The 15,954-nt window shown below is 48.4% G+C and overlaps 1 protein-coding gene across 1 annotated transcript in view; it reads right to left on the reverse strand.

Moving 5' to 3' along the window:
• The window catches only part of RSPO4 (R-spondin 4), a 40,617-nt gene that overhangs the window by 4,973 nt on the left and 19,690 nt on the right, over positions 1 to 15,954 (reverse strand). Inside the window, exons 2-3 of the mRNA XM_007465422.1 lie at positions 3,369 to 3,557; positions 2,526 to 2,666 (exon numbers count right to left, since the gene is read on the reverse strand). Coding sequence (XP_007465484.1) covers positions 2,526 to 2,666; positions 3,369 to 3,557 — 330 coding nt within the window. The remainder of the gene's footprint in view (positions 1 to 2,525; positions 2,667 to 3,368; positions 3,558 to 15,954) is intronic.

Raw genomic sequence — 15,954 nt, forward strand, 5'->3', positions numbered from 1 at the left:
GTTCAGTTCCCTGAAGACACCATCTCCTCGTGCAAAGGAGTCACAGGCTATTATAAGCAGCAGAGCGGGACGTTTAAACAGCTATTTGTAAGAGCCTGGGCTGAGAGCTGTACTAGAGCAAGCACAGGCTGCTGTGGGCCAGAAGCCTGAGGGGCCGGTTGTGTGGCTTTAAAGGGGAAGGCTTCCCTGAGGAGGTGACAAAGGAGCTAAAGGGAGGGAGGACTTCATCAGGTGGTGATGGAGGGAAGTGCATTCGGGGCAGCTGTGCACAGCCTGGGGGCCTGGCCACCCTGTGTCAGGGACGAGGAAGCTACAGTGGGGGTGGAGTGAAGGTTCAAGGTCAGCTGGGAGGCCCCCGGGGCCAGGACCTGGATTTTGAACTGGATCGTGTGCCTTTGATCAGCTGTACGAGGTGGGAGCTACACTGGGCTGTTGTGAGGAAAAATGAAGTCATGGACATAAAAGGTCTTAGTAGGGAGAAATTTTCAAAATATATGAACATATATAGTATTCTTTCACATTTGATTCTTTTAAGAGTCCCTGAAAGGTAGGCAGAGAATAGGGCAGCTATTAATACCCCATTTGCAGATTAGGACACTGAGGTCTAGAGCAGGTGAGGGGCTTGCTAAGGGAACAGAGAAGGAGCTCACAAAACAGAACTGCAAGTGTTTAAGATTGAGTTGGGCCCAGAAACCAGCTCTCCAGACCTTAGAATGATGGTCCTTCACAGATGCATTCATTTGGGAAGCAAAGACTGAGCACCTACTGTGTGCCACATGCCTTGCTGGGTGCCGAGGTGCAGCAGGGACGAGACAGACCCTGCCGGTCTGTCTGCTGGTCTTGGGCCTGCCTCCCAGAGTGCACTGTCTAGAGCGGTCAGGCTGGAAGGCAGGGTGCTCTGACAGTGATGGGGAAAAACAGGCAGCTGTGGGAGACCAGAGGGTCCCAGCCTGGGTGACCTGGAAGGCTTCCTGGAGGAGGAGACCCCTGATCTGAGTCTTGAGGTAGGGCTGCGGAGGTCAGCCAGGCTCAGGGAGGGGCAGGAAGGAGAAGTGCTCCAGGTGAAAGGAATAACCCTAGCAAAATCCCCAGGATGACTCTGCCCTCCATGGGGAAGTTGGAGCACGGACTCAAACGGGGAAGGAAAAAAATGATAGGGCTGGAGAGGTGGCAGATGGGGACCAGACTGCCCATAGCCTGGGGACTCTACCTGAGGACAGTGGGAGCCACTGAAGGGCCTTGAGCAGAAGAGAAGCCTGATCAGATTGTCATTTTGAAATAATCACTCTTGCTTCTGAAATGAGCCAGCTGGGCTAGAGGCAGTGAGACCAGAGGCAGGCAGGTAGGCAAGAGGCTGCGGCCAAGATCCCAGCAATGGGCAGAGGGTGGGGAGAAAGGGATGTGTGGGGATGGGGTGGGGAAAAGGGGGAAGGAGGGGTGGGGCAGGTTTGGGAGCTTTATTCTGCTTCATTTTCCCCAGAGTTCTTTTTACCACTCAACATCTGTATTTATTTTTGTGTGTCTTCCGTCTCCGCACTAAAATGTCACGTCTGTAAGGGCAGAAGCTTGTCTGTTTTGTTCACTGATATGTCCCCAGCAACTTTGAAAGTGCCTGGAGCATAGAAGATGCTCTAGTAAATATTTCCTGAGTGAAAGAATGAGATTGGATTGGTTGTAGGATGAGAGAGAAGAGCCCACAGTGATGCCCGGAGCTGGTTATTGATGGAGGAAGCCCAGAGGAAGCCCCAGGCTGGGGATGGGGAGGGAGGGAAGGAGGCATCCATAGAGCAGGTGAGGATGTGAGTCTGCTGCCCATGGAGAAATGCAGCTGAGGACAGTGAGTTAGGAGCCATCAGCTTTTGGAATGACCGTGAACATGTGCCCAGAGAGAATGTATAGGCAGAGATATGTGATTTAGGTGAGAACACTGGAGAATAGCCTTGTGTAAGGACAGATCACAGAGGAAGGGCTCACACAGGAGTCTGAAAAGGAGTGGTGGGAAAACAGAATAGTAATGACAGCTAATATGATGTGTAACAATAATGACATGTATCGAGCATTTGCTGTGTTAGTTACTGTATTAAGTACTTTAAATTGTATTAATTTACCCCGTACAACAGCCCTCCCCCATGAAGTAGGTTCTATGTTCTATTGTAATTTTTTTAACATTTGGAGAAACTGAGGGACACAGAGCTTAACTGACTTGCTCAAGGTCACTAATGGTGACTTTTAGAGCTATAGCATTTGAACCCAGGCCTTATTCCAAAATCAATGCTCTTCTTCTGTGCTCTGTGGCCTCTCTTGGCAATAATATTGATGTAGATGTTGGTAGTAATAGTAATCATAATGGTGCTTATGATGGGTCTAGTGTATTGAAGGGTTCATAGGTGTACCTGACATGGTGTTGGGCTTCCCATCACCACGTGACATTCTCCTATGATTTCTTCCAGGTCTCCTGACACCCCTCACCAGCCCCTGCTCCAGGGAGGGAGGGGACAGGGCAGGGTGGGGATGCCCCCACTCACCCTGGCACTCCCGTGTGCTCTGCTGGGCCGTGGTGCCCGGCGGGCAGGTGGGCAGACACTTTCCCTTGTACAGGTAAAACCGCCTCTTGCACTGGATGCAGAAGTCCTGGCTGAAGCAGCTCTCACATGTGGCCCCACATTCTGTAATACAGCCAGGGCCACCCTTGGTGAGGGTGGCTGCCCAGGGAGGGGGTCCTCTGGGACTGCCTGGGACTGGGGAGGGCCTCTGAGTAGCCCAAGCTCTGTAGCACTGGGGTCTGGATTCCGTGTGTCCTTTGAAGCCCAGACTTGTCCAGGGTCAAACTGGGCTGCATTCAAGAACTCTTATTCTCATTTGAACTGAGGCTCAGTGGGGGCAGGTGACATGTCCAAGGTAACATGGTTATTTTGATTTCCTTTCTCATTTTAGCTGAGGCTCAGAGAGGGCAAGTAACTTGCCTAAAGTCACACAGTAAATCTGGACTGGGAGTGAGGACTCCCTACTCCATTTCCATCAAAGCTCAGAGATGGTCATGATTTGTCCAGGTCACAGTGAAAATTAGAGTTAGGAGTTAGGGCTCCTTTTCCCATTGAGCTAGGCCCAGAGAGAGTGAGTAGCATGCCAGAGGCCACAAAGCCAAACTAGGGTAGAAGTGAAGGTCCCCTGTCCCATTAGTGTTGAGCCCAGAGAGGGCACTGACTTGCTTAGGGCTTCACAGCCAGCCTGAAAGCAAGCAAGTATCTCAGAGTCTGGGCTCAGGCATATATTACTTCCCCTGGGGCTGTGCTGGGCTAGAGGTAGGATGTGGGCCAGAGATGCTCAGGAGCACAGTGCTAGCACAGGACAAGGGAGGGGCCACATACTTTTGCACCTGTTGACCTCCTGGCCGCGGACGCCGAAGTAGCCGGGGGGACAGTCATGCACACACTTGCCGTACTGGCGGATACCTTCCCGGCGGATGAACAGGAAGAGCCTCTGCTGGCAGGTGGAGCAGCCATTCTCCTCTGAGCAGATGACACAGCCTGTGCAGTTGCCCCCCAGACCAGTGCCCACTGCCAGCCAGACCAGGGTGGAGGGTGGGGAAAGGAAGAGAGAGATAGTCAAACCATATGCGTGAGCAGCTCAGACTGTCTCATTGGTATAGCAATTGAGCACATGGCCACCCACATGACTACATTTCCCATGCAACTAGATGTGGTCATGTGACCAAAATCTAGTGTGTTATAAGGTAAAGCAGTGTGTGCAACTTCTAGAGAGCTTAAAGGGCAGGGGCATCCCCTTTGTCATCCCCTCATCCTTCCTGTTGGGTGGAATGTGAACATGATGGCTGGAGCATGAGCATCTATTTTGGATCATGAGATAGAGACCATGTGTTAAGGATACAGGAGAAATAAGATAAAAAGATCCTGGGTCCTCGAGGAAGGTAGAAGGCAGACTGTTACATGAGAGAAAAATCAGTATCTATTTTGTTCATACCACCGTTATTTGGAGTCCTCTGTCACTCACAGACAAACTTGATCTTCACTAACATGGTGTGTATGTTTGACTGTGTGTGGGGTGCACATGCCTGTGGAGGAGCCCCTCACCCTCCTGCTGCCTTTCTGAACAATACCCCATTCCTCACTGCCACCATTATCAAAGGCTCCCAAAATCAAGTATAGCAAGTGGAGGAAAGGAACTTTTTGTTGTTCCAGAATTGGCAACCAGGGCTCAAAACTGGGAAGAAAGAGGTGGAAAATACCCTGGAAAGAGAGCTTCTCCAAGGCTTATAGGGAGTCTCTGCTGTCTGACCACCACCTGATCAAGCTGACCACCTAGAGAGGGGGACTCAGGGGACTTAGGAGCTGTCAGCCTGGGGAAGGGGGAGTGCTGTGGCTTTCCCTCTGTTCCCAACCCCCAAACCAAGAGGGAGGAGGTGCAAGGGTACCCCTAACAGAGACGGATGCCTGCAAAAAGGGGTGACCAGCACCTCATGCCTTGGTTGGACATGAACCTGTGTGGCAGCCCTGCAGGTCTGCTCCGTGCAACGTCTCTTTGAGCAGAGAAAAGAGACCAGGAGAGAGAAGGGCCAAGTTGGGAGGGGGAGGCAGCAGAAGAACCTGCACATCCTTCATGGCAAGCAAGGGGGCTCTCAGCAGCAAGGGCCCCCTAGGAGTAGCCAGGCTCAAGTGCCGTTGCTGCTGCCACCCCAAGAAGGCTGGTTGCTGGCAGGTGCCCCAGCAAGAGGCAGCAGGGCAGACCATCGGGGGTAGATGGTAGCTGGGGAGAGTCAGAAAGTGACAAGGGACAGAAGAGTGATTAAGGGACAGAAGAGGACCAGGCAGCTTCTTAGACACAGCGATCAGGGAAATATGAAGCTGTTTCATGTATGTTAATACTCCATCAAGGTCAGCCTGTTTAATAAACTACCTATACACTTTGGCTCACCTGAGCCCATGGCCACCTAGCAGGGGACATTCTTGACTCTCCAGCCTCACCCCCACCCCCTTCCTATTGGTGCCCCATCTTCCTTTCAGAGGAATTCCCTGTTGTGAGAGGCCCTGGAGAAGGGCAAATCGTGGTGCCTGACCCCAGGAACAGAATCCCTGGAGGCCTGGCCCTTCAAGTCGACAGTGAGTGGGCATTGACCAAAACCTGGCCAATCAGATACGCCTGGTAGTAGGGCTGAAGCCCACAGAAGCGACTGTAATAGCAACGCAGATGGTGACAAAGCAAAACTCTTACTAACCACTGTCTCTTGGAAGAGCTTAGGGGTCACTCAGCCCAACCCCTGCCACATCACTGGGGACGCTGAAGCCAGAGGAGGTGCAGCCTTCCCCAAGGTCAGGTAGCCAAACAGCAAAGAAATTCCAATTAGAGCTACAGCACTATTTGTAGAGTGATATTTCAACATGCTGAAGAAAAAAGAACCCAACAAGGACCCTCCCCTGACCTCAGAGGGTGTGGGGTGTGTGTGTGTGTGTGTGTGTGTGTGTGTGTGTGTGTGTGTGTGTGTGTGTGTGTGTGTGCGCACACGCGCACAGGTGATGGGTCTCAACTAGCATCATTCATCGTTGGGTTTTTGTAGAGTTGTCTCTGCCTCCTGCTGCATCCTTGGTCCCGGCAGTTGGTAGGGTGCCCTCTAGTGCCTCTATGTTGTAATGGCACCTCTGACTTTTTGATTCTGATGGCCTCACTCAGGCTTGTCATCCTATCTCTAACTCACTAGAAAGAGCAGTACTGTTCCTCCCACTTCCCCAAGGTCATGGGTATAGAGACCTGAATGCTAATTTTATGAATAATAAGTGACGACAACTAGAGTTTGCACAATGCTGCTTTAGAAAGATCCAAACCTGATGGTTCTTAAACTTGACTGTGCGTAAGAATCGCCAGGGAGGCTTGTAAAGTATATAGGCCCAGGGATGTGCATTTAAACAAGACCAAAATAGATGTAATTGGCATTGTGGAAGTGTCTTCCCCGCTCACAATCTCCTTTCCCTGAGAACCAGACGTGGCAAATATCCTTGTACTGCACGACCCTGTCCCCTGGCCAGTGGTGGACAGGCTGTACCAGGGCCTGACAGTTCATCCAGGCTGGGACAATTAGACCATTTCTCTTGAGAATTTTGACTGCGGACCAACAGACAATGGTCTAGGATGGCCTCTTGACCTAAGGACGTTTGTAGGTGGGCAGGGTGGCCTGTGCGAGAAGCTTTGGTGCGCACTGGCATCTGTGGCGCCTTTCTTTGCTAACAGAGGCTCCATCTTTGACTTTCAGGTTCATGTGGAACCATCTCTGTCCAGATGCATTTAACCTGGGATTCGGCAACCAGAGAACCAGGTCCCCTTGACTGTAGTGACTGGTTCAGACACAGGCACATGCTTCAACTAGAGCTAGTCTTAGGATTGAGTGTGTGTGTGTGTGTGTGTGTGTGTGTGTGTGTGTGTGTGTGTGTGTGTTTACACTCTGGATTTGAGAAGATGTAGACCAGAGCTGGTGGGCAACGCATGACGGGTGAGTGTCCCGAGAATGGAGGCCACACAAGAGATTGTCTGTGCACCTGGATCCACCCCTGGAAGGGTCCATAAAGTCTCTTCTTTTCTAAAGCCATTTTGAGTAGGGTTTTCTGTCATGTGCAGCCAAAGACTCCTGACTACACAGAAGCAGAGAGAGAGAAAAAATAAATAAATCAGATGCAGGGAGAGAAAAAAAAGCAACCAGAAACTTCATGGGCCCTAGATGGTCAGACAGAGTTTCTGACCATCTTCCAAGCCCAGGTTCCAGTCCCCCAAGGCTTGGCTCACCCCATAGCTCCAAAGAAAGTCACTAGTTCACTTGAGCTAGCTCTCCTCCTGTCAAAGTGCAGTCAAAATGATGTATCTCGGGCTTCCCTGGTGGCGCAGTGGTTGGGAGTCCGCCTGCCGATGCAGGGGACGCGGGTTCGTGCCCCGGTCCGGGAGGATCCCACATGCCGCGGAGCGGCTGGGCCCGTGAGCCGTGGCCGCTGAGCCTGCGCGTCCGGAGCCTGTGCTCCGCAACGGGAGAGGCCACAACAGTGAGAGGCCCGCGTACCGCGAAAAAGAAAAAAAAAAGATGTATCTCACCAGATAGGTGGAGCCCAACAGATCATGGTGGAGAAGCTCTGCTTCAGCAAGGCCAAGGGACCCTGGGATTGTAGGGAGCACAGATTGAAAACCCCTGGCTCCTTCTACACCTCACCTGCGTGCTGGCCTTCTTTGCTGCCCTCTTGCAGCTCTGATGCACGTTTCTAAATGAAGCATTTGAGCTCTGATTGCAAGTTCCCCGAGCTTTCTTGGGGCATCAGAGGGGATGGCAACCCCTGTGATTTCCCTTAATAAGTATCTCCCATAATCAAGACCATCCGCCCCTGGTCAAAGTGCCAGCTGTACCAAAAAGGATGGCCTTGTGTTGCTCCAGCAGCTGGAGGGGCTTGGAATGACATCTGAGTCATATTGTCCTTCCCCAAGCACCCAGGGGATAAGCTGAGACTTGGATGTCCATGTTATGGAGAATGACAATGGGGTTGGCAGCTTACAAAGGGATGCAGGCTTATAACAACTCTGAGTGCGTGCATTAGCCCAAGGTTGAGTGATCCATCCATCCATTCATTCAACAGTTACTGAGCCCCTACTTCCTGTGAGGTCCAGTGCTGGGGGCTCGATGGTTATGAAGTGTGGCAGCAGCTGTGTGATCACGGGCAGAGTACTTTAACTCTCTGGGCCTCAGTTATTTTAGCTGTAAAAGGGGAGATAATGCTTAACTTGCAGTGTTGTTGTGAAGAAAGGAGATGGTACATGGAAAACTCTTAGCTTAAAGCCTGGCAGCAGACTTCTGATAAACTGGATATCTTGTTATTATATTGTTTTCTGCCCTCAAATACCTAAGGACATGCATTATGGTCCAGGTGCCCAGGTTCAAATCCTGGCTCCACCACCCACTGACTGACCTTGGATAAGTACCTTCATCAATGTGGGCCTCAGTTTCTCCACCTGAAAAACTGTGGCAACAACCCCTACTCCCACACATTTTGTTATGAGGTGTGTGAAAGCAGCAAGTGCCTGGCATGTAGTAGGTCCTTCTCCATAAATATAAGTTCCTTTCCTGTTCCCTCACTGTCACGATACATGGTGGGATCGTCAGCCCACATTTGGACCCTCCTCCCCTTTCACTGGTGAGAAAATGGAGGCCAGAGGCATTGGTGGAGGACAGCCACCAACCACCATCTCCAGGGAGATGGTCTTTCATCCTCAGGATGGTGAAGGGCTCAGGGAAGAGACAGAAGAGGCAGATTTGGTCTTGGGTGAAGGGCAGGTTTTTCTTTCTGTTGGGATCAGGGAATGACCTGTGTTCTTTGAAACGAGGCTTCCCAACCTCAGAGTCATCCACATCTTGAGAATGACCCCAAGCCCCTTGTTGCTTTTGTTTGTTTGTTTGTTTTGTGGTACGCGGGCCTCTCACTGTTGTGGCCTCTCCCGTTGTGGTCCGGAAGCGCAGGCTCAGCGGCCATGGCTCACGGGCCCAGCCGCTCCGCGGCATGTGGGATCTTCCCGGACCGGGGCACGAACCCATGTCCCCCGCATTGGCAGGCGGACTCTCAACCACTGCGCCACCAGGGAAGTCCTCCAAGCCCCTTGTTTTGATAGGAGTCAATGGTTCAGTGTTTGCAAGTGATCTCTATATTTTTTCATTTAGGGATTGAGTGGATTCAGGGTCATCTCTGCATTATCATGCCTCCCACCCACCTTCACTCTGCAGAGCTTTCCTTGAGGGGGTCAAAAGGCACAGAGAGACATCTTGGACCCTGAAAATTACCTGTTTTCCCCAGACAGGCTCATCTCCTCAGGAGCCCACAGTGAGTCTGTCAATGAAAAATCCTCAATACCCAAAAAGCCAAGAACTCCAGCTACACGCTTAAAAAAAACCAAAAAAAAAAAAAAAAAAATTGCCAACATTAAAAAAAATCAGATTTCACATAAGAAGCTGGAATTTGGACTTCTCTGGAAAAGGTATGAATACCTGCTAACACTGGGCCTGCAATCCTGCAGGGCAACATTTGGTTGGAGTTCCATAGATGGGGCATGTGCTCTCCAGTTTGCCAGTCCCCCCGCCAACTCCCTATTGCTACCCCTGACCCTGAGGGCAAAGGTCAGCTGCCATGTATTATCCCCCTCGAGCTGTTGTTTATCTTGTACCTGCTTCATTCATTCACATTAGAAGGCAATGTAGAGCAGGGGGGGTCCCAAACTTGGGCACGCATCAAATTCACCTAGAGGGCTTGTTAAAAACACAGATTGCTGGGCCTTCCCCCAGAGTCGCTGATCCAGTAAGTCTGGGGTTGGGCGTTGGGGGAGGCTGAGAATTTGCACTGCTAACAGGTTCCCACTTTAAAGTGGAGTTGGGTTAAGAGCCAGACTGCTTGAGTTCAAATTCCAGCTCTACCCTTTATCCTTGCCCACGTGACCTTGAACTAGTGCCTTAATCTCTCTGTGCTTCAGTTTTCTCATCTGTAAAACAGAAATCATACTGGCCAACCTTACAGAACCTTGAGGACCTTTGCAGGCTTGACACTTAACGAGGGTCTCAGTAATGTTACTGTCGCCACCTGCCACACCTCCATTGGTGTTTGTGATCTTGGACTTGCTTTGGCAATCAGTGCAGAACTTTTAATTTGATGTCAACATTTTTGGGGTAGAGTTTCTTCATAATTGGGATGTGCCCAGGGAAGTGTGTTTTGCATGAGAACACTGTGTGTCATGGTGGACTAAAGGATTTGACGCAGCTGTCCCGAAGGACTCCCTGTGGGTGAGGAAGATGGGGAAGAAGAAAAAGAGCCCGCTGCTCCCTGCCCCAAGGCAGTGCAACCTGAGGAGGGCCAGGCCCTGCCCTGGGCCCTGCTATGTCCTTGAGAAGGATCCAGAACCATGTAGGGGGGCCCCATGCAGAGAGTGATGGGCAGTGCCTTCTCGGATCCCTGCCTGGCAGTGTGGGATGCATGTCACCGATAACCAGAGGAAATAAACAACATCTGGGCTCCCGTCTGCCTGCTCAGACCGCCACATATGGGAGACAGTCACTGCCACTGGAGGCTGGCTCAGAGGACCCCAGGCACAGTCCTGCCTCGGGGGCAGATTGCACCATCCTCAGCAAGGCACGGGCCCTAGAGATGACTCCAGGTTTGGAGACTCCTGCAGGTGTGGGGACATTGAGATGATCTCAGCTTTGCAGCATGACAAATCACCATTTCCTGGCTGGGTGATCTTAGGGAAATGGCCTCACTATTCTAAACCTCAGTCTCCTCTTGTGCAAAATGGGGACAATGGTAGTAGCAATCACCTCCCAGGCACTTGTGAGCTCATCCATGCAAAGTACTTAGCACAGCTCATGGCTGGTGAATGAGCATTATTTTATTACTTGATTCATGGGAGATACATAAGAAGCTCATTCTCCTTCAAATGTCCACAGTCTTGCACATTGTAGGTGCCCACTATTTCTTAAAAGAAAGAATAATGCATGAATGAATGCATGATGGCTTAATAAAAGTTCTCAAAAACTGTTCTCAGGGAGGCTGCAGTCTAGTTGGGAGAACTAGGCTCATACATTGCAAAGAAAGCTGATGATGTCTGCCTAGCAGAGCTCAGAGCCAGGGGCTGGGCACAGACTGCAGTCATCAGGGATGGTTTTCTGGAGAGGCAGATGTGGGGACGAGAGCAGGGCTAGTCTGTGTGGGAGAAAGAAAGGTTTTTAAGAGAGGTGAGTACATGACAGTATATAAGTTGGTGGCAGGGAGGGAGCTTGGGCAAGGAGCAGACAGTGAATCCCTGCTAAGGTGTCTGTACATGACACCAAGGGGTTAATGGGTAAGACCCTCAGAATATAGTAACAATAGGCACACATCCAAAATGGAAACTTGTAATCCTTTCCCCTCCTTCCCCGCAAACCTGCCTCTCCTGTCCATCTGGGTGAACGGCTACTCCACTCATGGTCAGAAATCTTGGAGTCACCCTGCCTCTTTTCTTTCTATCCTGTCCCACATGGAATCTATCAGAAATTGCTCTGCACCAACACGTTTTTTCCCCTCCCTCCCAATCATCGCTTGCCCTGCTCCAGTCATGCTGGCCTCATCCTTGCTGTTCCGCAAACATGCCAAGACCACTCCCTCCTCAGGGCCTTTGCACTTGCCCCTCCATCTGCCTGGAATGCCCTCCCCACATACATCCTCAGGGCTTACTCCACTTCAGGTCTCTGCTGGAACGTCCCCTTCTCTGTGAGACCTCCCTGACCACCTCACCTGAAGTAACACCCATCCCTCTATCCTTGTCTCACCCTGCTTTGTTTTTCTTTGGCGTTTATCCCCACCTGATATGTGATGTATTTGTTTGAATTTTTGGTGTCTCTTTCCCACCACTGAAAGGTGAGCTCCAGGAGGGCAGGGATAAACCACAGCACACTCCACAGACTCTTCAGCACCATGCTTTGCTCACTTAAATTATCCTGGCAAATGTTGCACATCACTGACTCATCCTTTTTTATAGCTGCTTACCATTCCATATAGAGATGCTGCAAAATTAATTTAGGTATACTTATTATATCTATTTCAGAGAGGAGGAAACTGAGGTCCAGGGCAGGGCTGCTGCTTGCCTGAGGTCACTTAGTAAGAGGACCCAGGCAGTGTGGCTGCAGAACCTGAAGGCTTCATCTCGAGGCCACATGGCCTCCCAGCTGCCACTGTATCCCAGCACCTCCTTTAATCCTCCACACAGAATAACAGGTCCCCTTGCTAAGGCCTTGCTAGGTTCCCAGCGCTGTGCTAAGGCTACTGCCTCCTTCAATGTCCATTTGACCTTGACTGAGACAGGAAATTAGCCAAACAGTGGCAGTACATGTGTACGCAGGACAGACCCTGCCTCTTCTGCATCTCTCATTCATTTTCCCCTCATCCCGTACTCATCTCCCCTCACTTCCATGATGTGGGGCAGATCAGTACCTGCGTGTTCAATCAGGGGTGACATGCCTATTTCCCCGCTGGTAGTGGAGCCAGGGTTCATATCCACATCTGCTGTTTCCCAGCCAGTGGTGATCCTGAGATTTAAATCTACATCAGAATCACTTGGGGCTGCTTATTAAAATCAGAGACACCTCCATCCCTCGATATATGCTGTTGGTTTAACGTGTACACTGGTGTGCCTGGGGTCATATGTGTACGAACTCGCGTGATTTTCAGAAACCACTCTGTGAGGTCAGCCAGGGCGTCCCAAACTCTAAGGAGCACACAGAGTGCCAAGGGACCTTGGATTACAGTGTAGATTTTGATGCTAAAGTTCTGGGCTGGGGCCTGAGATTCTGCTTTTGTACAACGCTCCTGGGGGATGCTGACGGTGCTGGTCCCCAGACCTCATTTTAAGAAGCAAGACGGCAGGTGCTGTTATTACTTCTTACTTTACTGAGCAGCAAACTAAGGCTCAAAGGCCAACAACTATAAGTCACAGAGTTAGACAGAGCCCCCAAACTCTACTGTGTCACAGTGCCTGGCCCTGCTGGCCTGACGATGGATGAGAGGTTGGGCTGATATTTGGAAGGGGCAACTTGGCCCCTCTTACCACTCATAGGAGGGGTATTTTCCCAAGTGGCCCAAGTTGAGGACAGTCCCTGCCAAGCCCAGCGTGGCAAGAAGAAGAGGGGCTGGGTTTGGGTGTCCTGAGTGTGTGTGTGCCTCGGAAACAGTGGCAGGTGTGTGCGGACAGATGAGACCCATACCAAAAGGATTCTAGTGCCTGGAGGTTGAAGCATGGAGAAGGCCTTGGCTGTGCTGCCCCTGCCCAGCCCTCCTGCTAGGTGGGGGAGGGTAGACAGTCCAGAGCGGGCTGCTTGTGTCTGGAATACCTCCCCGCAACAACCCAAATATCTGCTTCCTTATCCCTTAACGACCCACCCTGGATCCACAAGATATGGTCTGCCTTCATTAGCTATTCATTAAGGGAGGTCACCCTTGTGTTCCTGATGGGAGCACTGGGGGCCCTGAGCAGCCCAGAGCAGCTGCCAGAGGCCTTCAGAAAATCCTCACTGCTTTAAAAAAAAATTGTTGGCAGACAGCAGAAGCAAGAAGAACTACAATCCTGCAGCCTGTGGAACAAGAACCACATTCACAGAAAGACAGACAAGATGAAAAGGCAGAGGGCTATGTACCAGATGAAGGAACAAGATAAAACCCCAGAAAAACAACTAAATGAAGTGGAGATGGGCAACCTTCCAGAAAAAGAATTCAGAATAATGATAGTGAAGATGATCCAGGACCTCAGAAAAAGAATGGAGGCAAAGATCGAGAAGATGCAAGAAATGTTTAACAAAGACCTAGAAGAATTAAAGAACAAACAAACAGAGATGAACAATACAATAACTGAAATGAAAACTACACTGGAAGGAATCAATAGTAGAATAACTGAGGCAGAAGAACGGATAAGTGACCTGGAAGACAGAATGGTGGAATTCACTGCTGCAGAAAGGAATAAAGAAAAAAGAACGAAAAGAAATGAAGACAGCCTAAGAGATCTCTGGGACAACATTAAATGCAACAACATTCGCATTATAGGGGTCCCAGAAGGAGAAGTGAGAGAGAAAGGACCAGAGAAAATGTTTGAAGAGATTATAGTCGAAAACATCCCTAACATGGGAAAGGAAATAGCCACCCAAGTCCAGGATGCACAGTGAGTCCCATACAGGATAAACCCAAGGAGAAACACACTGAGACACATAGTAATCAAATTGGCAAAAATTAAAGAAAAAGAAAAATTATTGGAAGCAGCAAGGGAAAAACGACAAATAACATACAAGGTAACTCCCATAAGGTTAACAGCTGATTTCTCAGCAGAGCCTCTACAAGCCAGAAGGGAGTGGCATGATATACTTAAAGTGATGAAAGGGAAGAACCTACAACCAAGATTATTCTACCCAGCAAGGTTCTCATTCAGATTTGATGGAGAAACCAAAAGCTTTACAGACAAGCAAAAGCTAAGAGAATTCAGCACCACCAAACCAGCTCTACACAAATGCTAAAGGAACTTCTCTAAGTGGGAAACACAAGAGAAGAAAAGGACCTAAAAAAACAAACCCAAAACGATTAAGAAAATGGTCATAGGAACATACATATCGATAATTATCTTAAACGTGAATGGATTAAATGCTCCAAACAAAAGACACAGGTTTGCTGAAATGGATGCAAAAACAAGACCCATATATATGCTGTCTACAAGGGACCCACTACAGACCTAGGGACACATACAGACTGAAAGTGAGGGGATGGAAAAAGATATTCCATGTAAATGGGAATCAAAAGAAAGCTAGAGTAGCAATACTCATATCAGATAAAATAGACTTTAGATTAAAGAATGTTACAAGAAACAAGGAAGGACACTATATAATGATCAAGGGATCAATCCAAGAAGAAGATATAACAATTATAAATATATATGCACCCAACATAGGAGCACCTCAATACATAAGGCAACTGCTAACAGCTGTAAAAGAGGAAATCAACAGTAACACAAAAATAGTGGGGGACTTTAACATCTCACTTACACCAACGGACATATCATCCAAAATGAAAATAAATAAGGAAACAGAAGCTTTAAATGACACAATAGACCAGATAGATTTAATTGATATTTATAGGACATTCCATCCACAAACAGCAGATTACGCTTTCTTCTCAAGTGCGCAGGGAACATTCTCCAGGATAGATCACATCCTGGGTCACAAATCAAGCCTCAGTAAATTTAAGAAAATTGAAATCATATCAAGCATCTTTTCTGACCACAACACTATGAGATTAGAAATGAACTACAGGGGAAAAAACGTAAAAAACAGAAACACATGGAAGCTAAACACTACGTTACTAAATAACCAAGAGATCACTGAAGAAATCAAAGAGGAAATCAAAACATACCTAGAGACAAATGACAATGAAAACACGACAATCCAAAACCTATGGGATGCAGCAAAAGCAGTTCTAAGAGGGAAGTTTATAGCTATGCAAGCCTACATCAAGAAACAGAAAAATCTCAAATAAACAATCTTACCTTACACCTAAAGGAACTAGAGAAAGAAGAACAAACAAAACCCAAAGTTAGCAGAAGGAAAGAAATCATAAAGATCAGAGCAGAAATAAATGAAATAGAAACAAAGAAAACAGTAGCAAAGATCAATAAAACTAAAAGCTGGTTCTTTGAGAAGATATACAAAATTGATAAACCATTAGCAAGACTCATCAAGAAAAACAGGGAGAGGACTCAAATCAATAAAATTAGAAATGAAAAAGGAGAAGGTACAACAGACACCGCAGAAATACAAAGCATCCTAAGAGACTACTACCAGCAACTCTATGCCAATAAAATGGACAACCTGGAAGAAATGGACAAATTCTTAGAAAGGTATAAGCTTCCAAAACTGAACCAGGAAGAAATAGAAAATATGAACATACCAATCACAAGTAATGAAATTGAAACTGTGAATAAAAATCTTCCAACAAACAGAAGTCCAGGACCAGATGGCTTCACAGGTTAATTCTATCAAACATTTAGAGAAGAGCTAACACCCATCCTTCTGAAACTCTTCCAAAAAACTGCAGAGGAAGGAACACTCCCAAACTCATTCTATGAGGCCACCATCACCCTGATACCAAAACCAGACAAAGATACTACAAAAAAAGAAAATTACAGACCAATATCACTGATGAATATAGATGCAAAAATCCTCAACAAAACACTAGCAAACAGAATCCAACAACACATTAAAAGGATCATACACCATGATCAAGTGGGATTTATCCCAGGGATGCAAGGATTCTTCAATATATGCAAATCAATCAATGTGATACACCATATTAACAAACTGAAGAATAAAAACCATATGATCATCTCAATAGATGCAGAAAAGCTTTTGATAAAATTCAACAC

This window comes from Lipotes vexillifer, unplaced genomic scaffold (genome assembly GCF_000442215.2).
Source record: "Lipotes vexillifer unplaced genomic scaffold, Lipotes_vexillifer_v1.1 scaffold875, whole genome shotgun sequence".
Taxonomy (NCBI): domain Eukaryota; kingdom Metazoa; phylum Chordata; class Mammalia; order Artiodactyla; family Lipotidae; genus Lipotes; species Lipotes vexillifer.